The 15,459-nt window shown below is 59.7% G+C and overlaps 1 protein-coding gene across 3 annotated transcripts; it reads left to right on the top strand.

Annotated features, from left to right (window-relative positions):
- The first annotated feature begins 2,176 nt into the window (after positions 1 to 2,176).
- On the top strand, positions 2,177 to 14,559 carry LOC129117761 (E3 ubiquitin-protein ligase TRIM7-like). 3 transcript variants are annotated; one of them, XM_077180043.1, is made up of 9 exons: positions 2,177 to 2,648; positions 3,685 to 3,771; positions 4,083 to 4,313; positions 10,914 to 11,000; positions 11,312 to 11,542; positions 12,151 to 12,173; positions 12,460 to 12,575; positions 12,813 to 12,848; positions 13,858 to 14,559. In XM_077180043.1, the coding sequence occupies exons 1-9, from the start codon at positions 2,241 to 2,243 to the stop codon at positions 14,370 to 14,372; spliced, it is 1,734 nt and encodes a 577-aa protein (XP_077036158.1). In that variant the 5' UTR covers positions 2,177 to 2,240; the 3' UTR covers positions 14,373 to 14,559. The 3 variants fall into 3 exon arrangements, with proteins under 3 accessions (XP_077036158.1, XP_054484550.2, XP_077036280.1); XM_054628575.2 differs by lacking the exons at positions 10,914 to 11,000; positions 11,312 to 11,542; positions 12,151 to 12,173; ... (1 more) ...; positions 12,813 to 12,848; positions 13,858 to 14,559 and adding exons at positions 4,708 to 4,730; positions 5,017 to 5,132; positions 5,370 to 5,405; positions 6,415 to 7,112; XM_077180165.1 differs by lacking the exons at positions 2,177 to 2,648; positions 3,685 to 3,771; positions 4,083 to 4,313 and adding an exon at positions 8,634 to 9,875.
- The last annotated feature ends 900 nt before the right edge of the window (positions 14,560 to 15,459 follow it).

Genomic DNA, 15,459 nt, shown 5'->3' with positions numbered 1-15,459 from the left:
GCTGTCTGCGTGCTGCTATCCTGCCTAGATGCCATGGGGATGGTGTCCTATCTCTCCCTGTGGCCACTGAGGCCACAGAAGAATGGGGAGGGAGGAGGGAAGAGGCTCTGATTGTCTGTGCCAGCCTTTGGCAGCACTGCAGGGCTGGGCTGGGCTGGGCTGGGCTGGGCTGGGCTGGGCTGGGCTGGGCTGGGCTGGGCTGGGCTGGAGGATGCAGCCACCCCGCAATCAGTAAGCCAGGCTGGAGCCATGAGTTGACGATGATGCCTTGAGTTTTAGCTTTCATATTTTTTGGATTCTGTGCTGCTTTGGTGTGTAGCTCTGAGCTTCATTGTTAGCAAGGTCTTTTCACGGGGTAGGTAGACAAAACAATCCTGTTCTAGCTTGTGCCAAGGATACAAAGTCCAGGCCCAAAAACTATAAACAATGGTGAACTGAAGAGAGAGCAACAAGGAGGATGGGACTTCATAACCTAAAGCTTTAATTGGACAGTTAACTCCACTATTGAAATGGAGCACAACTTATAAAAGCACGAGACCACCACACTTCTAAAAGTGTGAGCGCTCGTCCATTTTGTGACCACTTTGGGCCCATCTTGGGTGTAGCCCTGGCGGGGCTTTTCCGCTGCCTAAGATGAATCCATGGAGACCTTGTAATAAATCCCTGCTCTACCCTTTGAGAGCCACCAGCTGCTCATTGCTGTGGGTGGCAGCATTTTGGGGCTGCCTGTGCAGGCCCCTGCCAGGGTTCCTGCCTTCCCACTGCTGGCGTGGTGCCTGCAACTCCCTGGAAGAACTTTGGGGTTTCGGGTCAGGGCGTGCTGAATGACAGGAGTTGACACTTCCATCTCTGGAAGTTGGCCAGGCTGGATGAGGCTTTGAGCACCCTGGGATAGTGGAAGGTGTTCCTGCCCCCTTCCAGGGAGGTGGAAGAAGATGAGCTTGGAGGTCCCTTCCCACCCAAAGCATTCTGGGATTCCATGAAAAGTGCTGTGGTGGGGCTGATGTCCTGGCAGGGAGGTGTGGGGGCAGGACAGGAGGGCCTGGCTGCAGCCCTGTGTCCCTCAGCAGCCTCCCTGCATCCCCCTCACCGGGTCTGGATGCAGCTATGGGGAAGGAGGAAATGAAAAGCAGAAGTGATTCTGGTTCTCTGTGGCTCGTGTCCGTCACACCGGCAGTGTCACTGACCTGGCCAAATCCTTTTTTCTTCCCTTTTTTCTTCCTAAAAATGGATGGATTCAGCTTTTTATTGGATGGAGGCGGGAGCCCTCGTGGCCGGAGCAGCCGGGCCTTGGGGGGATTTCGGGCGAGCAGGCCGGGGCCGGCAGCGCAGGGAGGCAGCGCAGGATCACCCTGGGCTCCCTCAGGGCGCCGCTGCCGCCCCGACCCAATCCCTTCAAAGCGCACTAAGCCCGCCCCGCTGGCCGGGAGCGGCTCCGGCCACAGCCGGGCCTCGGCAAGGATCGCGGGGCCCGGCCTGGGGAAGGGGCTCCCGCTCCCAGCTCCGACCCGCCATAGGGGCCGGGCCGGGCCGAAGCTCCCAGCCCCTGGCAGGTTATTAACGATTCAACTGATTTAAGCATCCCCAGCATGCGCGGGCCCTGGCAGAACCGTACTGGCTGCGCCCCGGGGGAAGGCTGGGATGAAGGCTCACACTCACACTCACACCCTCACGCTCACACTTGCACTGACACTCTCACATTGACACTCTCACTCATGCTCATGCTCACACTCACACTCTCTCTCACACTCACGCCAGCCCTCACTTTGCGCAGCCGCTGCTGCATCCCCGCTGCCGTGGGCTGCAGACACGGGCACACGCAGCGCACACTGCGGCCCCGTGCCCGTGTCCCCCCGGGGTTTTCCTGCTCCTTCCTCCCCAGCTTGCACACACGCACTTGGACATGGACACGCGTGTGAATAATGTGAGATCCAGGCATAGGAATCTGCCCAGGGAGAGACGGGGACACTCCCAGGCACACACAGAGACACAGAGGCACACACAGACACACTTGCAGTGGCATGGATGTGCACAAGGTGCGACATTCCACATGTGTGTGCAATGACAGGGATGCGCACACGCCCGGACACACTGACACACACACTCACAAACACACACTCGCATCCCAGAGCCCATTGCCGGCCCCCAGCCCAGCCCAGCCCGTTCCCGTCGTGCCCAGGCCCTCCCCGGCCGCGGTCGAGGGTGGGGCCCCTTCCGTCCGTTTGCCGCCGTTTGCGGCAATGGCTGAAGAGGTGCTGGCCCTGCGGGAGCAGCTGGTGGCCGAGGCCACTTGCCCGTTGTGCCTGGATGTGTTCGAGCAGCCCGTGCTGACGGCGTGCGGGCACAGCTTCTGCGGGACGTGCCTGGCGGACGTGCTGGGGGACCCGCCGCGCCCCGCCGCCTGCCCGCAGTGCCGCGCCCCGCTGGAGCCGGGCTCGCAGCGCCCCAACCGCTCCCTGGGCAACATGGCCGGGCTGGCCCGGGCCCTGGAGGAGGTGGCGGCGCGGCCGCGGTGCCCCCAGCACGGCAAGGCCCTGGCGCTGTTCTGCGAGCCCTGCGCCGCCCTGCTCTGCGCGCCCTGCCGGGACGGGCCCGAGCACCGCCGGCACCGTGTCCGCCCCGCCGAAGAGGCCGCCCGGGAGCTGCGGGTACGGGGCGGCGCCGCGAGAGGGGCCTGGGGCTTGGGCAGGGCCTGAGGGCCTTGGCTGCCCGGGGTGGGGCGGCCGAGGGGCACAGCTCAGGGTCCCCTCCGGCCACAGGCGGGGATCCCCTGCAGCAGGGGCTGGGCTCCCTCGGGGACAGGCTGGGGTCCCCTGTGGGCACAGGTCCGCGTCCTGTCCGGGCACACATCTGGGCTCCCTTCAAGGACAGTCTGGGCTCTGCTCTGGGCATGAGCTCCTCTGGCTGTGGCTCTGGGTCTGCTCTGAGCAGGGTCTGGGCTTCCCTCAGGGCGCGGCTCTGCTTCCCCTCCACACACAGCTTCGGCCGTGTCCCCGGCCAGCCACGGATCTGGGGCCTCAGCCGGCTGCTGCCCGGGCTCCCTGTCTGGCTGCCAGCTTGGGCTGCTGTACCCCACCCTGCTGGGGCTGCTGCTTCTGCCACCGCCTGGCCCCAGCCCACGCAGGAGCCCAGGTCCCTCTCCCTGCTCACCCCTCTGGGTCCCCACATGGTCCCTTGTGCCCCACATGTCCCCAGCCAGGCTTTCTCCCCACAGCGTGGGCTGGGGTCTCGTCTCACTGCAACGCAGGAGATGCCTCAGAGCAGGAGGAGTTTGTTAATACTCCAGGAAATTGATGGGGCCTGTCTGAGTCCCTGCTACTGTCACTGCAAACCTCTTCCCAGAAATCACATTTTCTATGTTGAGAGTTATTTTTTTCTAATTCAGAAACCATTTAAAAGCCACAAACTCCAGGGTTTCTACTCGTATTGACTGGAACTCCAATGAAGTTATTCCAGCAATGTTTCTGGCCATAAGAGCTGTGGATGGGGATGTCCCCAGGCTGAGTTTGGAGAGTTGCGTGGTGTCTCTGAGCGCAAAACTCACTCCCAGACACACAGGGGTCACCCCCAGTGACTCCCCAGACTGGGTTTGTCCGCACAGGGGTTGTTTGGCAACATCATCTCCCTGCTGTGAATGTCATTCCAAAATTAACAGAAATGCCATTTGTTTAATCCCTGCCCCAGGAGACACTCCAGAGAAACCTGCTATTTCTACAAAAGCAGAAGGAAAAATTGAAGAGCACAGGAGACGGGAAAATTGAAGACCTGCAGGTGTGTGTTCATCTCCATGCCCCCCAGTGCTCACCCATGTGGCTCCCTAGGAATGTCCCATCTTTCCCTCTCCCCATATATACTTATCTCCTAATCCATGCCAACATTCATTTCTCTGTCCATCTCATGTGGCCTCCTTGGGCCCATCAACATCCAGACTTGCCCCCCCTGTCTCTGTTCTTCCTGCTGTTTCTGTTCCAAACTTCTGGTGCCGTTGTGTGTGATCCTGGCCCCCTCTGTGCAGCAGCCGTGTCCCTGCAGGGGCAGCCGGAGCCTGGCTGGGCTCAGGGCCTCCGTGCGGTGCCTTGCAGGTGACAGTGAGGTCGGAGTTGCAGCGTGTGACTGAGAGCTTTGAGGAGCTGCAGCAGTGCCTGGAGGAGCAGAAGAAGGCCCTGCTGGGCCAGCTGGAGCAGATGTCCCAGGAGCTGGTGAATAAGAGCGAGGAATACACGTCCAGGGTCTTGGAGAGGCAGTCGCTGCTGGACACGGTGATAGCGCAGATCCAGGAGAAGCGGGACCAGCCGGGGGTCGAGTTCCTCCAGGTGAGGCAGCATCAGCCCCTGGGCACTGTGACCCCTGCTGGGGCTGGGGACACCCAGCTGGCACCCTCTGCATCCTGGTGCAGGCTGGGGCCATGGTGGGACACCGTGCTGTGACACTGTGACACTGTGCTGTGACACCGTGCCGTGACACTGTACTGTGACACTGTGACACTGTGCTGTGACACTGTGACACCATGCTGTGACACTGTGCTGTGACACTGTGCTGTGACACTGTGCTGTGCCTCCTGTGGGTCAGGTCCCTGAGGGAAGGGAGGGTTGGGATGAGGTGTGGGCTCAGCCCCAGCCCCTTCAGCTGCTTCACACAGCTGGGCAGCCACTGCAGCTCCCTGGCCCTCGGCAGGGCCACAGCTCTCCTGTGTTTTCTCTCTTGCAGGATGTTGGCAGAATCCTGAGCAGGTATGAAACAGGCTCGGTGTCCCTCTCCTCCTGCTCAGCTCCTTTGGGCAGAGCTTTGGGAGCGCTGCAGGAGCTGGCACGGAGGTGGTTTGCCCCGCTGGGGATTTGGGATTTCATGGGATGTTTCCAGGAACCAGAGGCCGTTGCACCCCTCCTAAAGATGGGGTTGCTGTGCTGAGAGCAGGGACACGGCTGCCCTGGGCTCTGTGGCCGCAGGGATTTCCCTGTTTCCCTGCTGGCCCTGGCTGGTGGCTGGGCTCTGAGCTCCTCTCCCTGTTCCCCTCAGCTGTGAGGCAGCCAAGGCCCCGATCCCAGAGCCAGTTTCCCCAGAGCTGCAGAAGAGCATTCAGAGCCTCACTTGGAGGAGCCAGCAGGTCGTGGACATGGTGGATAAATTCAGAGGTAAAGCCCTGCTGGCTCTGTGCTGTGCTTCCCTTGGGCTTGGCTGGCAGGGGGAAATCCTCACTGCCTGGTGCCTCTGCCTGGGGCTCAGGAGCAAAACGGCTGCTCCAGATGGGAACCATCCCCAGGATGGGCTTTGCTGGAGCCTGGGGCTCCACATCTGGATTGCTGCCCTGATGGGGAGCAGGACAGGTGCCACAGGAGAGACACTCATGCATCTTCCTTGCCTTCTTCCAGAGAACCTGGAGAGCGAGATAGACTCTGGCATAAGGGGTAAGTGTGTGGAGCTGCTGAGCACAACTGAGGGGGAAAAGCTTTCTAGGATGAGTGTCCTCATGTGCTTGGTGCTGAGATGAGCTCACAGCACATCTAAACCCAGCATCTGTCTAGAGCTGAGTCCTGTTGTTGTGACTAGGCCTGCAATAAAAACCCAGGTCTGTCCTTGTGCCAGGCAGCACCAGGGATGCTGTCCTGCGATGCCAGGCCAGGGCCAGGACAGCAGGAGGCCGTGTCAGGCTGTGCCCAGTTAAGCAGAGGGGCTGTACTCGATTTTAGGTGGTATTTTGGTGTGATCAGAAGTGCTTCTGCAGGTGCTCAGGGCCCACATGGTGCAGCATTGCTGGGCTGAGGTGTGGCTGGCACCATTTGTGCTGAGGCCGCTCTCCACACTCTCCGTTTTTGGGATGATGCACTTGAGCACAGGAGAGTCGTGCCTCAGTTTCCCCCCTGCAGTCCCCGCAGGAGTGGGTTTGGCAGAGGCTCTGGGCTGGTGGCACCGCACAGTGACAGCTGTGTGGCCCTGTGGGATGGCCACGGGATGGCAGCAGAACATGCCTGGTGGATGGGCAGCTCGGGCTCTGCAGCTCGGTTGCCTGCTGGCTGGGCAGAGCAGGGCTCCGAGCTGGGTGAGCCCTTGGCACAGGAGCAGGGACTGGCCTGGCCCCTCCTGCCCTGCAGCACTGCCTGCTCACAGCCACGGCATGCACTGCTCCCCACAGGCTGCAATATGCAGCACATCTGGGAGCAGCTTTAGCAAAGCCCATCGTGTCTGTGCCCTGCCTGTGGGGACACTGCCTGCCTCAGTCCTGCCTCAGGGAGCATCTTTTCACCCTCGGCTGCCAGCGTGGGGACAGTGAGGCTGCCGTGTCCCATGCCACCCGAGGGGGCTGCAGGAGTGCCCCTTGTGCTCCCAGGACAGGTCCCAGCCCCGTGGTGCAGGGTGGAGGAGAGGTGCTGGTTCTCTTCTCAGCAGGCACTGACTGATGTTTCTGTCACCCTTTAGAGCGGGTGCGGCTGGACCCAGAGACGGCGAATCCTCGGCTGATCCTCTCGCGGGACTGCAAAATGGTCCGGTTCAAACTTCAAGAACCAAACCTCCCTGACACCCCCAAGAGGTTCACAGGCAGCTTCAGTGTCTTGGGCACCCAGGGGTTCACATCTGGGAGGCATTACTGGGAGGTGGAGGTCGGGGAAGAGGGCTGGTGGGCTGTGGGGCTGGCCCCGGAGTCCGTGCCGAGGAAGAGGCCGCTCAACCTACCCAGATCTGAGAAGCTCTGGGGGCTGCTAATGGACTGGGATGGACAGTACAGTTCAATCTGCATGACCTCTGAGGTGCTGGCACTGAAGGAAAACCTCCAGAGAATCAGGGTCTGCCTGGACTATGAAATGGGCCGAGTGACTTTCTACAACGCAAAGGACCTGACGCAGATCTTGCTGTTGGAGGCCACCTTCACTGAGAAAGTCTTCCCATATTTTTGGATCTGCTCACAAGAAACCCACATCCAGGTGTGTGACTGACAGGGCGGGATGGCTGCCGGGCCCCTGCCCGTGCCCTTGGCTGGCTGAGCAGGGAGGAGCTGTGGGAATGACGGCATCACAGTGCAGCCTCACTGCAGCTCTGCCTGGGCTGGACCCTCTCTGCAATTTTCTGCATCTCCTCCCGCTCAGTCCTTTGGAGCATTAAAGAAGTGCTGTCCTGCCTGGGGCTGTCTGCGTGCTGCTATCCTGCCTAGATGCCATGGGGATGGTGTCCTACCTCTCCCTGTGGGCACTGAGGCCACAGAAGAATGGGGAGGGAGGAGGGAAGAGGCTCTGATTGTCTGTGCCAGCCTTTGGCAGCACTGCAGGGCTGGGCTGGGCTGGGCTGGGCTGGGCTGGGCTGGGCCGGGCTGGGCTGGAGGATGCAGCCACCCCGCACTCAGGAAGCCAGGCTGGAGCCATGAGCTGATCATGATGCCTTGCATTTTAGCATCCATATTTTTTGGATTCTGTGCTGCTTTGGTGTGTAGCTCTGAGCTTCATTGTAAGCAAGTTCTTTTCACGGGGTAGGTAGACAAAACAATCCTGTTCTACCTTGAGGCCAAGGATACAAAGTCCAGGCCCAAAAAATATAAACAATGGTGAACTGAAGAGAGAGCAACAAGGAGGATGGGACTTCATAACCTAAAGCTGTCATTGGACAGTTAACTCCACTATTGAAATGGAGCACAACTTATAAAAGCACGAGACCACCACACTTCTAAAAGTGTGAGCGCTCGTCCATTTTGTGACCGCTTTGGGCCCATCTTGGGTGTACCCCTGGCTGGGCTTTTCCGCTGCCTAAGGTGAATCCATGGAGACCTTGTAATAAATCCCTGCTTTACTCTTTGAGAGCCACCAGCTGCTCATTGCTGTGGGTGGCAGCATTTTGGGGCTGCCTGTGCAGGCCCCTGCCAGGGTTCCTGCCTTCCCACTGCTGGCGTGGTGCCTGCAACTCCCTGGAAGAAGTTTGGGGTTTCAGGTCAGGGCGTGCTGTCTGACAGGAGTTGACACTTCCATCTCTCGAAGTCAGCCAGGCTGGATGAGGCTTTGAGCACCCTGGGATAGTGGAAGGTGTTCCTGCCCCCTTCCAGGGAGGTGGAAGAAGATGAGCTTGGAGGTCCCTTCCCACCCAAAGCATTCTGGGATTCCATGAAAAGTGCTGTGGTGGGGCTGATGTCCTGGCAGGGAGGTGTGGGGGCAGGACAGGAGGGCCTGGCTGCAGCCCTGTGTCCCTCAGCAGCCTCCCTGCATCCCCCTCACCAGGTCTGGATGCAGCTATGGGGAAGGAGGAAATGAAAAGCAGAAGTGATTCTGGTTCTCTGTGGCTCGTGTCCGTCACACCGGCAGTGTCACTGACCTGGCCAAATCCTTTTTTCTTCCTAAAAATGGATGGATTCAGCTTTTTATTGGATGGAGGCGGGAGCCCTGGTGGCCGGAGCAGCCGGGCCTTGGGGGGATTTCGGGCGAGCAGGCCGGGGCCGGCAGCGCAGGGAGGCAGCGCAGGATCACCCTGGGCTCCCTCAGGGCGCCGCTGCCGCCCCGACCCAATCCCTTCAAAGCGCACTAAGCCCGCCCCGCTGGCCGGGAGCGGCTCCGGCCACAGCCGGGCCTCGGCAAGGATCGCAGTGTGTCCTGGTTTAGGGCAATTTTGGGAGAAAAACCTTTAAAGGTTTTCCTCTGGAAAGCAAATTCAAGCAGCCCCTCCCTCAACTGGTTCAGAAGAAAGATTTCCTTGGTGAAAAGTTGAAAAAAATGGTTGTTTAAGGAGCAAAGAATTCATCAGCACAACAAAGGAGCCATATTCAACAATAAAATCTCTTGCTGCTCCAAAAGAGATGACAAACTCAGAAAGTCCCCATCTTGAGCTGTAGCTTGGCTCACTTAATCTCTTATCAGTCCCTCTGGTGCTGGAAATGCTGTGGCCAGGCCTGGTCTGATGTGCCACAGGTGTGAGCTGCCGGTGCTCTTTTGGGTCTTCAGTACAGAACAGGTTTAAACAGCTCCAAAGAAAAAGGAAAAAAAAAATCCACAGTCCAGAGATCTTCTCTGCCTCAGCCAGCTAAAAGTAACTAAGAGCAAAGGAGAGCTCTGTCCTGCTGCCTGTCCCTGATGAGGACAGCACCGAACCGCAGCAGGAATGTGCAGAAGGAGGGAGCGCTATTTTTCTGAAAACAAACTCTGCGCTTCTTCTTCTGACCGCCCTCTTCGCCCTCAGAACCAATCCTAAACGTGCAAAATTTATTTCTGAGCGACACAGACGAAGAGGGATATGAGCATAAAAGTCACCTCAGGACACAGTGCAAGGCCTGGAGGTGGGATTGCTGCTAGGCAGTGCCGAGCCGCCGCCAAGGCCGAGACAGGCTGGACACGTTCCACCTTATTGATGATTATAGAAATTTAAACATTAACCGGGCCATGGCAGCGCTACTCCCGGAGCAAGCCGCGCCTGCCGTACCGTGCGGACTGTGCCCCGGGACAAGGCCCCGACCCGGCCCCGCCTCGGCACCTTCCCGTCCGTTCCCGTCCGTCGCGGCCATGGCTGAGGAGGTGCTGGCCCTGCGAGAGCAGCTGGTGGCCGAGGCCACTTGCCCGTTGTGCCTGGATGTGTTCGAGCAGCCCGTGCTGACGGCGTGCGGGCACAGCTTCTGCGGGCAGTGCCTGGCGGGCGTGCTGGGGGACCCGCCGCGCCCCGCCGCCTGCCCGCAGTGCCGCGCCCCGCTGGAGCCGGGCTCGCAGCGCCCCATCCGCTCCCTGGGCAACATGGCCGGGCTGGCCCGGGCCCTGGAGGAGGTGGCGGCGCGGCCGCGGTGCCCCCAGCACGGCAAGGCCCTGGCGCTGTTCTGCGAGCCCTGCGCCGCCCTGCTCTGCGCGCCCTGCCGGGACGGGCCCGAGCACCGCCGGCACCGTGTCCGCCCCGCCGAAAAGGCCGCCCGGGAGCTGCGGGTAAGGGGCGGCGCCGCGAGAGGGGCCGGGGGCTTGGGCAGGGGCTCGGGGGCCTTGGCTGCCCGGGGTGGGGCGGCCGAGGGGCACAGCTCAGGGTCCCCTCCGGCCACAGGCGGGGATCCCCTGCAGCAGGGGCTGGGCTCCCTCGGGGACAGGCTGGGGTCCCCTGTGGGCACAGGTCCGCGTCCTGTCCGGGCACACATCTGGGCTCCCTTCAAGGACAGTCTGGGCTCTGCTCTGGGCATGAGCTCCTCTGGCTGTGGCTCTGGGTCTGCTCTGAGCAGGGTCTGGGCTTCCCTCAGGGCGCGGCTCTGCTTCCCCTCCACACACAGCTTCGGCCGTGTCCCCGGCCAGCCACGGATCTGGGGCCTCAGCCGGCTGCTGCCCGGGCTCCCTGTCTGGCTGCCAGCTTGGGCTGCTGTACCCCACCCTGCTGGGGCTGCTGCTTCTGCCACCGCCTGGCTCCAGCCCACGCAGGAGCCCAGGTCCCTCTCCCTGCTCACCCCTCTGGGTCCCCACATGGTCCCTTGTGCCCCACATGTCCCCAGCCAGGCTTTCTCCCCACAGCGTGGGCTGGGGTCTCTTCTCACTGCAACGCAGGAGATGCCTCAGAGCAGGAGGAGTTTGTTAATACTCTCAGAAATTGATGGGGCCTGTCTGAGTCCCTGCTACTGTCACTGCAAACCTCTTCCCAGAAATCACATTTTCTATGTTGAGAGTTATTTTTTTCTAATTCGAAAACCATTAAAATACCCACAAACTCCAGGGTTTCTACTCGTATTGACTGGAACTCCAATGAAGTTATTCCAGCAATGTTTCTGGCCATAAGAGCTGTGGATGGGGATGTCCCCAGGCTGAGTTTGGAGAGTTGCGTGGTGTCTCTGAGCGCAAAACTCACTCCCAGACACGCAGGGGTCACCCCCAGTGACTCCCCAGACTGGGTTTGTCCGCACAGGGGTTGTTTGGCAACATCATCTCCCTGCTGTGAATGTCATTCCAAAATTAACAGAAATGCCATTTGTTTAATCGCTGCCCCAGGAGACACTCCAGAGAAACCTGCTATTTCTACAAAAGCAGAAGGAAAAATTGAAGAGCACAGGAGACCAGAAAATTGAAGACCTGCAGGTGTGTGTTCCTCTCCATGCCCCCCAGTGCTCACCCATGTGGCTCCCCAGGAATGTCCCATCTTTCCCTCTCCCCATATATACTTATCTCCTAATCCATGCCAACATTCATTTCTCTGTCCATCTCATGTGGCCTCCTTGGGCCCATCAACATCCAGACTTGCCCCCCCTGTCTCTGTTCTTCCTGCTGTTTCTGTTCCAAACCTCTGGTGCCGTTGTGTGTGATCCTGGCCCCCTCTGTGCAGCAGCGGTGTCCCTGCAGGGGCAGCCGGAGCCTGGCTGGGCTCAGGGCCTCCGTGCGGTGCCTTGCAGGTGACAGTGATGTGGGAGTTGCAGCGTGTGACTGAGAGCTTTGAGGAGCTGCAGCAGTGCCTGGAGGAGCAGAAGAAGGCCCTGCTGGGCCAGCTGGAGCAGATGTCCCAGGAGCTGGTGAATAAGAGCGAGGAATACACGTCCAGGGTCTTGGAGAGGCAGTCGCTGCTGGACACGGTGATAGCGCAGATCCAGGAGAAGCGGGACCAGCCGGGGGTCGAGTTCCTCCAGGTGAGGCAGCATCAGCCCCTGGGCACTGTGACCCCTGCTGGGGCTGGGGACACCCAGCTGGCACCCTCTGCATCCTGGTGCAGGCTGGGGCCATGGTGGGACACGGTGCTGTGACACTGTGACACCGTGCTGTGACACTGTGCTGTGACACTGTGACACTGTGCTGTGACACTGTGCTGTGACACTGTGCTGTGACACCGTGCTGTGACACTGTAACACCGTGCTGTGACACTGTGATACGGTGACACTGTGCTGTGACACTGTGCTGTGACACTGTGACACCGTGCTGTGACACCGTGCTGTGACACTGTGCTGTGACACTGTGACACCGTGCTGTGACACTGTGCTGTGACACCATGCTGTGACACCATGCTGTGACACTGGGCTGTGACACCATGCTGTGACACTGTGCTGTGACACTGTGATGTGACACTGTGCTGTGACACTGTGCTGTGCCTGCTGTGGGTCAGGGCCCTGATGGAAGGGAGGGTTGGGATGAGGTGTGGGCTCAGCCCCAGCCCCTTCAGCTGCTTCACACAGCTGGGCAGCCACTGCAGCTCCCTGACCCTCGGCAGGGCCACAGCTCTCCTGTGTTTTCTCTCTTGCAGGATGTTGGCAGAATCCTGAGCAGGTATGAAACAGGCTCAGTGTCCCTCTCCTCCTGCTCAGCTCCTTTGGGCAGAGCTTTGGGAGCGCTGCAGGAGCCGGCAAGGAGGTGGTTTGCCCCGCTGGGGATTTGGGATTTCATGGGATGTTTCCAGGAACCAGAGGCCGTTGCACCCCTCCTAAAGATGGGGTTGCTGTGCTGAGAGCAGGGACACGGCTGCTCTGGGCTCTGTGGCTGCAGGGATTTCCCTGTTTCCCTGCTGGCCCTGGCTGGTGGCTGGGCTCTGAGCTCCTCTCCCTGTTCCCCTCAGCTGTGAGGCAGCCAAGGCCCCGATCCCAGAGCCAGTTTCCCCAGAGCTGCAGAAGAGCATTCAGAGCCTCACTTGGAGGAGCCAGCAGGTCGTGGACATGGTGGATAAATTCAGAGGTAAAGCCCTGCTGGCTCTGTGCTGTGCTTCCCCTGGGCTTGGCTGGCAGGGGGAAATCCTCACTGCCTGGTGCCTCTGCCTGGGGCTCAGGAGCAAAACGGCTGCTCCAGATGGGAACCATCCCCAGGATGGGCTTTGCTGGAGCCTGGGGCTCCACATCTGGGTTGCTGCCCTGATGGGGAGCAGGACAGGTGCCACAGGAGAGACACTCATGCATCTTCCTTGCCTTCTTCCAGAGAACCTGGAGAGCGAGATAGACTCTGGCATAAGGGGTAAGTGTGTGGAGCTGCTGAGCACAACTGAGGCGGAAAAGCTTTCCAGGAGGAGTGTCCTTATGTGCTTGGTGCTGAGATGGGCTCACAGCACATCTAAACCCAGCATCTGTCTAGAGCTGAGTCCTGTTGTTGTGACTAGGCCTGCAATAAAAACCCAGGTCTGTCCTTGTGCCAGGCAGCACCAGGGATGCTGTCCTGCGATGCCAGGCCAGGGCCAGGACAGCAGGAGGCCGTGTCAGGCTGTGCCCAGTTAAGCAGAGGGGCTGTACATGATTTTAGGTGGCATTTTGGTGTGATCAGAAGTGCTTCTGCAGGTGCTCAGGGCCCACATGGTGCAGCATTGCTGGGCTGAGGTGTGGCTGGCACCATTTGTGCTGAGGCCGCTCTCCACACTCTCCGTTTTTGGGATGATGCACTTGAGCACAGGAGAGTCGTGCCTCAGTTTCCCCCCTGCAGTCCCCGCAGGAGTGGGTTTGGCAGAGGCTCTGGGCTGGTGGCACCGCACAGTGACAGCTGTGTGGCCCTGTGGGATGGCCACGGGATGGCAGCAGAACATGCCTGGTGGATGGGCAGCTCGGGCTCTGCAGCTCGGTTGCCTGCTGGCTGGGCAGAGCAGGGCTCCGAGCTGGGTGAGCCCTTGGCACAGGAGCAGGGACTGGCCTGGCCCCTCCTGCCCTGCAGCACTGCCTGCTCACAGCCACGGCATGCACTGCTCCCCACAGGCTGCAATATGCAGCACATCTGGGAGCAGCTTTAGCAAAGCCCATCGTGTCTGTGCCCTGCCTGTGGGGACACTGCCTGCCTCAGTCCTGCCTCAGGGAGCATCTTTTCACCCTCGGCTGCCAGCGTGGGGACAGTGAGGCTGCCGTGTCCCATGCCACCCGAGGGGGCTGCAGGAGTGCCCCTTGTGCTCCCAGGACAGGTCCCAGCCCCGTGGTGCAGGGTGGAGGAGAGGTGCTGGTTCTCTTCTCAGCAGGCACTGACTGATGTTTCTGTCACCCTTTAGAGCGGGTGCGGCTGGACCCAGAGACGGCGAATCCTCGGCTGATCCTCTCGCGGGACTGCAAAAGGGTCTGGGTGGGACCTGGAAAACAAAACCTCCCTGACACCCCCAAGAGGTTCACGGGCAGCCTCTGTGTCTTGGGCACCCAGGGGTTCACATCTGGGAGGCATTACTGGGAGGTGGAGGTGGGGGAAGACGGCTGGTGGTCCCTGGGGGTGGCCCTGGAGTCCGTGCCAAGGAAGAAGCTGCTCAACCTGCCCAGATCTGAGAAGCTCTGGGGGCTGCTAATGGACTGGGATGGACAGTACAGTTCAATCTGCATGACCTCTGAGGTGCTGGCACTGAGGGAAAACCTCCAGAGAATCAGGGTCTGCCTGGACTATGAAATGGGCCGAGTGACTTTCTACAACGCAAAGGACCTGACGCAGATCTTGCTGTTGGAGGCCACCTTCACTGAGAAAGTCTTCCCATATTTTTGGATCTGCTCACAAGAAACCCACATCCAGGTGTGTGACTGACAGGGTGGGATGGCTGCTGGGCCCCTGCCCGTGCCCTTGGCTGGCTGAGCAGGGAGGAGCTGTGGGAATGACGGCATCACAGTGCAGCCTCACTGCAGCTCTGCCTGGGCTGGACCCTCTCTGCAATTTTCTGCATCTCCTCCCGCTCAGTCCTTTGGAGCATTAAAGCAGTGCTGTCCTGCCTGGGGCTGTCTGCGTGCTGCTATCCTGCCTAGATGCCATGGGGATGGTGTCCTACCTCTCCCTGTGGCCACTGAGGCCACAGAAGAATGGGGAGGGAGGAGGGAAGAGGCTCTGATTGTCTGTGCCAGCCTTTGGCAGCACTGCAGGGCTGGTGGCAGCTGGGCTGGGCTGGGCTGGGCTGGGCTGGGCTGGGCTGGGCTGGGCTGGGCTGGGCTGGAGGATGCAGCCACCCCGCACTCAGGAAGCCAGGCTGGAGCCATGAGCTGATCATGATGCCTTGCATTTTAGCATCCATATTTTTTGGATTCTGTGCTGCTTTGGTGTGTAGCTCTGAGCTTCATTGTTAGCAAGGTCTTTTCACGGGGTAGGTAGACAAAACAATCCTGTTCTACCTTGAGGCCAAGGATACAAAGTCCAGGCCCAAAAAATATAAACAATGGTGAACTGAAGAGAGAGCAACAAGGAGGATGGGACTTCATAACCTAAAGCTGTAATTGGGCAATTAACTCCACTATTCAAATGGAGCACAACTTATAAAAGCACGAGACCACCACACTTCTAAAAGTGTGAGCGCTCGTCCATTTTGTGACCACTTTGGGCTCATCTTGGGTGTAGCCCTGGCGGGGCTTTTCCACTGCCTTAGATGAATCCATGGAGACCTTGTAATAAATCCCTGCTTTACTCTTTGAGAGCCACCAGCTGCTCATTGCTGTGGGTGGCAGCATTTTGGGGCTGCCTGTGAGGGCCCTGCCAGGGTTCCTGCCTTCCCACTGCTGGCGTGGTGCCTGCAACTCCCTGGAAGAACTTTGGGGTTTCGGGTCAGGGCGTGCTGAATGACAGGAGTTGACACTTCCATCTCTGGAAGTTGGCCAGGCTGGATGAGGCTTTGAGCACCCTGGGATAG

This window comes from Agelaius phoeniceus, chromosome 1 (genome assembly GCF_051311805.1).
Source record: "Agelaius phoeniceus isolate bAgePho1 chromosome 1, bAgePho1.hap1, whole genome shotgun sequence".
In the NCBI taxonomy this organism is placed as follows: domain Eukaryota; kingdom Metazoa; phylum Chordata; class Aves; order Passeriformes; family Icteridae; genus Agelaius; species Agelaius phoeniceus.
This window is presented reverse-complemented; position numbering and strand designations above follow the sequence as displayed.

Coding starts and splice junctions, on each gene's coding strand:
- LOC129117761 (XM_077180043.1), top strand. CDS start 2,241: ATGGCTGAAGAGGTGCTGGCCCTGCGGGAGCAGCTGGTGGCCGAGGCC. Junction 2,649..3,684: donor AGGCCGCCCGGGAGCTGCGG/GTACGGGGCGGC, acceptor TCCCTGCCCCAG/GAGACACTCCAGAGAAACCT. Junction 12,576..12,812: donor CATGGTGGATAAATTCAGAG/GTAAAGCCCTGC, acceptor GCCTTCTTCCAG/AGAACCTGGAGAGCGAGATA.